The 10,367-nt window shown below is 46.3% G+C and overlaps 1 protein-coding gene across 5 annotated transcripts in view; it reads right to left on the bottom strand.

The window, feature by feature from the left end:
* Positions 1-199: 199 nt before the first annotated feature.
* The window catches only part of PIGV (phosphatidylinositol glycan anchor biosynthesis class V), a 13,469-nt gene continuing 3,301 nt past the window's right edge, over positions 200-10,367 (bottom strand). The window contains exons 1-5 of one of the 5 annotated variants that reach the window (XM_012811444.2): positions 10,087-10,345; positions 9,855-9,973; positions 3,949-4,054; positions 2,933-3,453; positions 200-557 (exon numbers count right to left, since the gene is read on the bottom strand). In XM_012811444.2, the coding sequence (XP_012666898.1) occupies positions 276-557; positions 2,933-3,453; positions 3,949-4,054; positions 9,855-9,932 (987 nt within the window). In that variant the 5' untranslated portion in view covers positions 9,933-9,973; positions 10,087-10,345 and the 3' untranslated portion in view covers positions 200-275. The other 4 variants (XM_012811443.2, XM_012811442.2, XM_003799804.2 and 1 more) reach the window with 4 other exon arrangements.

Genomic DNA, 10,367 nt, shown 5'->3' with positions numbered 1-10,367 from the left:
GTTCCTTCATTGAGACAGATCCAGGTGTACTTTAGAGTTAGAATAAGATAATATCACTTACAAGTAAAAACAGTTACTATTCTAAAATTTTCCCTAACCAGGATCAGAAGTGGCTCTCTATGGTTCATACTTCTCCCATTTTTGACCAGTCTTTAAATAGAGATTCTACGGAACATAGTAACGATCCCAGGATAGCACAGGAAGTCCCGATGTGTATTTTTAATTTCAGACCCATGGGTAAAGCTAGTTTCCAGCTTGTCCCTGGAGAATCCAAGTCATGTCCAAGGCAGGAAGTTGCAATGCAGGAGCAGTCCCAGGAGCCAGTAACTTAGGAAGTAGCCTAGAATGTACCGTGTGACTGAAGAACAGGTCTTCCAGTTGTACAAAAGCCCCATGATAGGATTTCTGGGGACCTTCTGTCCTGGTGGGGAGTCCCCTGCAGGAGGCTTCCAAGGCACAGTCTCTAGGGATCTCAACAGTGGCTCCTGATCCTGAAGCAAGTGAGCTGGAAACCAGTACACAATAGGAGTGGAGGAGCCCAAAAACCTGGTAAGAACCTAGAAATCATAAGAGGGGGAAAACCCACACGTTTATTTGAATGTCACTGACTCAAACTGGACCCCTCATCAGGGTATTTCTCTGATGCTGGAAGAACTATGGCCCCCTACAATTAGAAATGTATTATAGTGAAAAAGAAATTCAGCAAGCCTTAGGGTCTAACTTTAAAAGATGTGTGACACCGGCTCTGGGTTTTACACATAAACAGCTACAAACTAATTACCATAATAATAGGCCAATCAATACTGAAAGCTCTATGGGGTCTTAGTCTACAGTCTGGACTCACCTAGGGGCGGCAGAAGGAAAGGGGTTGGGGATCCTGTGGTTCAATATTCTCCCTCCTAGGGGAGTTCAAAGCCCAGTCTCCAAATGGCCTCCTTCATCTAACCTGGAGATTTTAAACTTTACTGTCACTCAATCCTGCTATAAACACAAAATACTACTTTCTTTCTCCTATGCTGCTGCTTCTTTTTTTTTTTGTAGAGAGAGTCTCACTTTATTGCCCTCAGTAGAGTGCCGTGGTGTCACACAGCTCACAGCAACCTCCAAATCCCGGGCTTAGGTGGATTCTCTTGCCTCAGCCTCCCGAGTAGCTGGGACTACAGGTGCCCGCCACAATGTCTGGCTATTTTTTTGTTGCAATTTGGCTGGGGCCAGGTTTGAACCCACCACCCTTGGTATATGGGGCTGGTGCCTTTCCCATTGAGCCACAGGTGCTGCCCTCTCCTGTGCTTCTTATCCACACAGCTCAGAGAACTTTACAAACAGTCAATATGCACCTCTAAAAGGCAGTAAGTGGTAGGGAGAGGTCAGCAAGTGAAAAAAAGACTTCCTGGGTAAGGCCATAGCTAAGAACAAAAAATTGGATGTAAGATTAAACCCTTTTCATCCCTTATTGTTGCTACTACCACCTCCAACATAGGAAAAGACAATCTCCTCTGAAAACTGGGCATCTGCCTGGGCTCAGGATATGTCCTAATGCCAGCATTCAAGAAGTATATTAAGGGCTTGGTGCCCATAGCCCAGTGGTTAGGGCATCGGTCACATACAAGACTGGAGGGTTCAAACCCAGCCCTGGGCCTGCTAAATGACAATGACAACAACAAAAAAATAGCTGGGCATTGTGGCGGGTACCTGTAGTCCCAGCTACTTGGGAGGCTGAGGCAAGAGAATCGCCTAAGCCCAAGAGTTTGAGGTTGCTGTGAGCTGTGACGCTACAGCACTCTACCTGACATATTTTCCATGTTTAGTCCTGTATCTTAGTTGAATCAGGTCTTTTTACAGCCCTCGTGTCTTTGCAAATGCCCTTCTATTTGCCTAGAATGTCCTCCCTCTGCTGCTGCTGCTTCTTTTTTTTTTTTTTTTGTAGAGACAGAGTCTTACTTTATCGCCCTTGATAGAGTGCCGTGGCATCACACAGTTCACAGCAACCTCCAACTTCTGGGCTTAAGTGATTCTCTTGCCTCAGCCTCCTGAGTAGCTGGGACTATAGGCGCCCACCACAATGCTCGGCTATTTTTTGGTTGCAGTTCAGCCGGAACCGAGTTTGAACCTGCCACCCTTGGTATATGGGACCAGCACCCTACCCACTGAACCACAGGCACCGCCCCTCCCTCTGCTTCTTACATGGAAAATCTCTTTTTATTCTTCAGGATCCAGCTTAAATATGATGCTTTTCTCAACTCCGCCTCCAGTGAGTCAGCTACTTCTTCCTCTTTCCTTCCACAATACTTTGTTGTTTTTTTTCTTTTACATCTCAAAACAGTAACCTTCCTTCATCCCACTGTACTATAATTTTACCAGTTGAGGCTTGGCACCTGTAGCTCAAGCAGCTAAGGCACCAGCTGCATACATCAGAGCTGGCAGGTTCGAATCCAGCCCGGGCCTGCCAAACAATAACAACTACAACCAAAAAATAGCTGGGCATTGTGGCAGGCGCCTGTAGTCCCAGCTACTTGGGAGGCTGAGGCAAGAGAATCGCTTAAGCCCAGGAGGTTGCTGTGAGCTGTGATGCCACGGCAATCTACCCAGGGTGGCAGCTTGAGGCTCTGTCTCAAAAAATAAAAATAAAAATAAGTATTTAAAAAAATAAAAATAATAATTTTATCAGTTGAATGTCTGTCTCCCTATTTATACCATAATACCCACTAGGATGGCATGAGCTACAGTGCCAGGCCCAGCATTTTCTCTTACTCATATTCTATCCTCACAAGTCTGACCTGGGATCTGGCACAAAGAGCATCCCCAAATAGTTGCTGAATGAATAAATTAGGTAAGAATTATGCAAATGGAAGAAGTTAGCTGTCTTCGCTGTCCTTGGCCAAGAGGTTTTGACTGTACTCACATCTTTATCCCAGCCAGGAATCCATCTCACCTGAACATGCATGCACAGACCTCCAAACAGCAGCAACACTGCAGCGTGGATCAGGTACACAAACACTTGAGGACTGAGGAATCCAGGATCAGGCTTTTCTGGGGTCTTACTGCTCTTGCACCTTTGCAGTCCAAGTGTAAGGCAGAGCCAAGGGTGGGTGGTTACATATGTCCAAGTTGCCCAGGCAACCAGTATAGCCATTGGTGTAGCCAACAGAAAATTTGGCACCTGTCTGAGCTCATAGTATTTCAAAAAGCCAACATTCCAATAGACATCCTGGATATAGCTGTATATTAGGGGAAGGTCCCAGAAGCACCAAGGTGGCTTATTTCCCTCTGCAGTCCGGTAGCCCTTGTCCACAGCTAACTGTACCAAGGGCTCAGGAATGGGGTGAGCCAAGCTGGGTAGACAGAATAGGGCATAGGCGTAATACTGAAAGAGGGCAAAGGGAAGGCCAAGTGTAAGCACCGACAGAAACAGAGAGAAGATCAGCTTCAAGAACTGTCTCAGGGGATTCAGCACTGTAAGAGAATAGAAAAAGCCTTGACACTGAGAATGTATAAGGAAGCCAACATTGACCAGCCCATTGGAGCGTACACCAGTAGCAAGGGCAAAGAGGAGTCCACTAGTCCAGACTCGGCCCCTTTCCAGCTGCCCCAGGGCACTGAATGTCAGGAGGGCAAACAAAGCTTCTGAGTAACCAGCTGCCAGGAAGACATTGGCAGGGCTGAGGCAGAAGAGCAGTGCTGCATAAAAAGCCTGGTGGGGACAGTGCAAAACCAGACGGCCTAGGTCATGAAGTGCGACTGCCGCCAGCACAGAAAATAAGGAATTGAGCAAGGCTACTGCAATCAGCAGGCAACTCCGGAGGCTCAGGAACCCCTGCAAGGGTCCCAGCAGTTCAGTCACCATAAGCAGGGCCAAGGGAAAACCAGGAAAGAAGGCAAAGTTGTGCTCATATAGGTACCCATGCTCAGCAATGAAGAGGAAGTGTTCAGCATCCCAGCGAGACAGACCCCCTAGGAGACCTTCCACAAGTTGGTCCACAGAGCCTGAAGGGGCCAGGCGAGGAGGAGAGAAAGCTTCTGCATGGTGATCTGGGATCACTGCATTAAAGACGGCCTGTGGGGTAAAGAAAAACCAGAATGTTGGTTGAATAACTGAAAGAAAAGAATTGCCATTTAATAAAATGAGGAATAACAGACTTGTGGGAGAATCAGGAGTTCAGTTTGGGACCAGTTAAGTGTAAGCTGGACACTCTAGTGCAGAAGTCAACTACACAGTGAGCTAAAGGAGTCTATAGGTTAAAGAGAGATGGACTAGAAATAGAAATTTAGGAGTTATAAGTACAGGGATGGTATTTAAAGGCGAGTGAATGAGATTCCCTAGAGAGGACATCCAGATAAGAGTCAACATTTAGAAGCTAAAAGAAGGATGAGGATCCAGTAATGAAGACAAAGAAGACAGTCAGTGAAATAGGAGGAAAACCAGGAGCATGGTATCTTAGAATCAAGTGAGGAAAAGGAGTGACCAACTCTATTAAATGCTATAGGTAGGCCACATTAGATGGGAACTGAAGGCTAGGCTCCTGTAGCTTAGTGGCTAGAGTGCCGGCCACATACACGGGCTGGTGGGTTAGAACCCAGCCCAGGCCTGCTAAACCAACAATGACAACTACAACAAAAAAAATAGCTGGGCGTTGTGGTGGGTGCCTGTAGTCCCAGCTACTTGGGAGGCTGAGGCAAGAGAATAGCTTAAGCCCAAAGAATTTGAGGTTACTATGAGCTGTGACATTATAGCACTCTCTAGAGGGTGACATAATGAGACTTTGGGAAAAAAAAATAGATAGGAACTAAAAACTGACCACTGGATTTATCAATGTGAAGGCCGCTGGTGACTTTGACAAGAGCTATTTCAATGGAATGGAGGAGAGAGAAACCACTTATCTGTTGATTCTCAACAGAATCAGAGAAAGGAAATTGGAGATAGTACAATGGTTTTGAGTTTTGTTGTAAGAGGAGCAAAGAAATGGATAACAGTATGAGATAAAGAAAATTTTTTATGTAAGGAAATGTGCATAACAATATGAGATAAAGAGAATTTTCTTTTTTTTTTTTGAGACAGAGCCTCAAGCTGTCCCCCTGGGTAGAGTGCCATGGCATTACAGCTCACAGCAACCTCCAACTCCTGGGCTCAAGCGAGTCTCCTGCCTCAGCCTCCCAAGTAGCTGGGACCACAGGCGCCCGCCACAACGCCCGGCTATTTTTTGGTTGTAGCCGTCATTGTTGTTTGGCGGGTCCGGGCTGGGGATTCGAACCCGCCACCTTAGGTGTACGTGGCTGGGGCCTTAGCTGGTTGAGCTATAGGCGCCAAGCCGAGAATTTTCTAAAAATGTTTTTTAGTGTATTGTTGTTGCAGTTTGGCCGGGGCTGGGTCTGAACTCACCACCCTCAGTATATGGGGCTGACACCCCACTCACTGAGCCACAGGCACCACCCAAGAGAATTTTTTTAAGGGTTTGTATGCTAATGGAAATATCCAGTGAAAAGGAAACCCCTGAATGTGCAGGAAAGAGAGGGGAGGATTGCTGGGCAGACAAAAGTGGATGGAACCTGCTACATAGGTGGAGGAGCTAACTCCGAAACGAAGACAAACAGTTCATCCCACCTTTGGTACTGAAAGCACAGAGGTGCAGACCTAGGCTGATGAGTGTTGGGGGAGCATGTGGAAAGTCTCTTCTAATGTTTTCTTTTTTTCCCTTGAGTTTTCATTCAGGAAAGCAAGTTACTGATTGAAAGTGAGTCTTGGGGAAAAGGTGTTAAGAGATTTGAGGAAGGAGGAAAATGTGCAATATAAGTTATCTATGACCCTGATTTTCCAAATAGGCTGTGCACTAGAAAAACCCAGGGCATTTCAAAAATTCTGATGTCTAGGTCCCTCCCCGTAATTAATAATTTAAAGGTGTGGGGGACAGCCTAGACATTGGAATTTTCTTTTAAAGGTTCTCTTTGTAAATTTTTTTTTTTTTTTGAGACAGTTTCACTCTGTTGGCCTGGGATTGACAGCTGTGGCATCATAGTTTACAGCAACCTCAAACTCTTGGGTTCAAGCAATCCTCTTGCCTCAGCCTTCCGAGTAGCTGGAACTATAGGCATGTGCCACAACACCCAGCTCTTCATTTTTAATAGAGATAGGGTCTCACTCTTGCTCAGGCTGGTCTTGAGCTTGTGAGTTTAGGCCAGGGGTCCTCAAACTTTTTAAACAGGGGGCCAGTTCACTGTCCCTCAGACCGTTGGAGGGCCGGACTATGGGCCCTGGGACAAGTCGGCTGCTAAACAGGACAGGCAGCAGCAGCAAAAACACCTGGTGGGCCAGATAAATGTCCTAGGCAGGCGCATGTGGCCCGCGGGCCGTAGTTTAAGGATGCCTGGTTAGGCAATCCACCCTTCTCTGCCTCTCAGAGTACTAAGATTACAGGTGTGAGCCACTAAGCCTGGCCATTCTAGGTGATTCTGATGTATAGAAAACTTAGAGAGAATGGGAGGGTGACTGGTCTAGGAAAATACACTAAGGTTGTTAGGCAGCATGAAGGACTCACTTGGGTTAGTGATCTTCAATTAAAAAAGACTAGATAGGCTCGGCGCCTATAGCTCAACCGGCTAAGACGCCAGCCACGTACACCTAAGGTGGTGGGTTCGAATCCCCAGCCCGGCCCACCAAACAACAATGACGGCTGCAACCAAAAAATAGCCGGGCGTTGTGGCGGGCGCCTGTGGTCCCAGCTACTTGGGAGGCTGAGGCAGGAGACTCGCTTGAGCCCAGGAGTTGGAGGTTGCTGTGAGCTGTAATGCCATGGCACTCTACCCAGGGGGACAGCTTGAGGCTCTGTCTCAAAAAAAAAAAAAGACTAGATACAGGTGGCACCTGTGGCTCAAAGGAGTAAGGTGCCAGCCCCATATGTCAAAGGTGGCAGGTTCAAACCCAGCCCAGGCCAAAAACTGCAAAAAAAAAAAAAAAAAAGACTACTTAGGGTACAGTGGTTCACACCTCTAATCCCAGCACAATGGGAGGCCAAGGAGGGTAGATTGCTTTAGCTCACAAGTTTGAGACCAGCCTGGCATAAATGAGACCTTGTCTCTAAAAAATAACAGAGTTGCAGCAGGTGCCTATAGTTCCAGCTACTTGGGAGGCTGAGGCAAGAGGATTGCTTATGCCCAAGAGTTTGAGGCTGCTGTGAGCTATGATGCCATGACACCCAACCCAGAGTGACTGAGTGAGACTCTGTCTCAAAAAAACAAACAAGGCACCCCTAGCTCAGCCGACAGGGCACCGGCCACATACACCTAGGGGGGCAGGTTCGAACCCAGCCCAGGCCTGCTAAGCAACAATGACAACTGCAACCAAAAAATAGTGGGACATAGTGGCGGGCGCCTGTAGTCCCAGCAACTTGGGAGGCTGAGGCAAGAGAATCTATTAAGCCCAAAAGTTTGAGGTTGCTACGAGCTGTGATGCCACCACACTCTACCAAGGGCAACAGATTGAGACTCTGTCTCCAAAAAAAGAAAAAAAAAGAAAAAGAAAAAGGAAAAACCAAATGGCTCAGCCCCTGTAGTTCAGTGGTTAGGGTGCCAGCCACATACACCAAAGCAGGTGGGTTCGAACCAGCCAGGGCCTGCTAAACAACAATGACAACTGCAACAATAACAACAACAAAAAATCCGGGAGCGGGCGGCACCTGTGGCTCAAAGGAGTAGGATGCTGGCCCCATATGCCAGAGGTGATGGGTTCAAACCCAGCCTGGCCATAAACTGCCCCCCCCCGCCCAAAAAAAGGCTAGGAGTGGGGTGGGCACCTCCCAGTTACTTGGGAAGCTGAGGCAAGAGAATCACTTAAGTCCAAGAGTTTGAAGTTGCTGTGAGCTATGATGCCACAGCACTCTACCAAGGGCAACATAGTGAGACTCTGTCTCAAAAGAAAACAAACAAACAAATGCTGGGCGAGGTGGCTCACACCTACAATCCCAGCATTTGGGAGGCTGAGGCAGGTGGATTACCTGAGCTCAGAGGTTCGAGACCTCATCTCTAAAAATAGCTAGGTGTTGTGGTGGGTGCATCTAGTCCCAGTTACTCGGGAGACTGAGGGAAAAGAATCACTTAAACAAAAAGCCAAGCATGATGACTTACACCTGTAATCCTAGCACTCTAAGGCCAAGGCAGGTGGATTGCTTGAGCTCATGAATTTGAGAAGAGAATCACTTAAACAAAAACCCAAGCATGGTGGCTTACATCTGTAATCCTAGCACTCTGAGGCCAAGGCAGGTGGATTGCTTGAGCTCATGAGTTCGAGACCAGCCTGAGCAAGAGCGAGACCCCATTTTTACTTAAAAAAATAGAAAAACTGAGGCAAGAGGATCGCTTAAGCCTAAGAGTTGGAGGTTGCTGTGAGCTATGACACCACAACACTCTACCCAGGGTGACAGCTTGAGACTCTTGTCTCAAAATAAATAAATAAATAAATAAATAAATAAATAAATAAATTTTGGTGGGTGAACAAACTGCAAAGAGGAAACACTCTGTTTCCAAAACTACCACCTGAATTAGAACCCGGCTGTCCTGGCTAGCCTAGATACTTATCCCAGATACTGATTTGCAATATTGCTCCTTTTATTCCTCCAACAGCTCCATTGATGTTGCTTCAGAGCCATGACTCAGTCTCCCCAGCCTGGTAACAGGAACACAGCTCCATTTTTAAGGCTCTTTCCCTTCTTCATCAGTTTCCTTATCAGGCCATTTCAAACAGGGAAAACAAATGGGACAGGAGTGACAGTCACAGATAGGACTTGTTTAACTAATTCTGGAACCCAACAGAGCCTGCTATGCCTCAGATAGTGGGGGAGGAGAGAAGAAAGGAGGTTTCTGTAAGAGAACCAGCTATGAGCCTCAGAGTATGTTGCTGTGATAAAAGGTACACATAATTATGTTAATATAACATCCTTAGTGTGTTGACATACATTTAACAACAACATTCATTCACTTACAAACATTTACTAAGGTAAAGCTCTACTAAGCACTGAGCACTGGACATTTTTTCTTTTCTTTTTTTTTCTGAGACAATATCTTAAGCTCTTGCCCTAAGTAGAGTGCCGTGGCATCATAGTTCACAGCAACCTCCAACTCTTGGGCTCAAGCGATCCTCTTTCTTCAGTTTTTCTATTTTAGTAGAGATGGGGTCATGCTTTTGTTCAGGCTGGTCTTGAACTTGTGAGCTCAAGCTATCCACCTACTTTGGCTTCCCAGAGTGCCAGGATTATAGGTATGAGCCACTGTGCCTGGCTGGCACTGGACATTTTAATAAAATATGTAGCAAAGACAGCCTTGGAGAGGCAAAGGGAGGTGCAAAAGAGCACTTGAATTGAGGGTTGTATGTAAGTGAGGCAGCAAAGGGAGGTGCCTGGGGTAAGAGGAACCATTACTGATGAGTGAGTATATACAGATGACCTCAGGTTTTGCACGTTGCCACTTCTGTCCCATTCAACTGAGTGACACAGTGCTCAGTTTCCTGAGGATATCCTAGCAATGGTTTGATCTGTGATACCCTAAAAGTATCTCTGGGTATAGAACATCACAGTCTGTTAGAAAGACCACCAGCTCAGAAGTTAGGAAACATGGAGTCTGACTCTGGCCCTTTTCTGCCTTGGCTTTATGGAAATCATTTCTGGGTCTCTATTGCTTCGTGTGTAAAACAAGGGGTTAACAAACTGTTTCTAAGATTCCTGCCCACTTTTCAGCTATAAAGTCCATGTATCTATGGTTCCACCTACACGGAGGGGCACACCTGAGATGGGAAGGCAATGCACATGCTTCTTCCTACCTAGCCCAGTCATGTAGTAATGGCACATACTACAAAGGATCAGAGAACTGACCTGTAGCACCAGAGTCAGAACACGGCAGCTGACTGCAAACCTCAGCACCTCCTTCCGGGATGGGTCCAGGGGCCACATCCTCTCATCACCAGGTATTCAGGACTGAGTTCCTTAGGCTTCTAAATTCCAAAACCCAAGGAGGAAAATGTTATACATGGGTTGAAAGCAAATTCTTGAAGGCAGTCTTCATAAGAACCGCCCCCTTCAGCATTACTATGGCAAACTTAATCACCTGACAGGGAAAAGCATCTTGAGGGCAGAAGTGTTCACTAGGTGTCACTCTGAAGCACTGTTATCTTTGTTGAGAAAGTTCCATACATTGAAGCATGAAGCTGGAAAGAAAGCTAAGCTCACAGAAAATCTCTAAAAGCCTATTGAGTACTTCTATGAAGGAACTAAAGACTTGGGTTCAAGTTCTGACTCTGTCACTTACAAGTTCTCTTCAGTCTCTCAGAACCTCAGTTCTTTATGTAAAATATGCTATCGGTCCATCTTTTTTTTTTTTTTTTTTTT

Source organism: Otolemur garnettii, unplaced genomic scaffold (assembly GCF_000181295.1).
Source record: "Otolemur garnettii isolate 467f Iridium unplaced genomic scaffold, OtoGar3 scaffold00156, whole genome shotgun sequence".
NCBI lineage: Eukaryota > Metazoa > Chordata > Mammalia > Primates > Galagidae > Otolemur > Otolemur garnettii.
The sequence above is the reverse complement of the archived record's forward strand: the minus strand, read 5'-3'. Positions and strand labels throughout refer to the sequence as shown.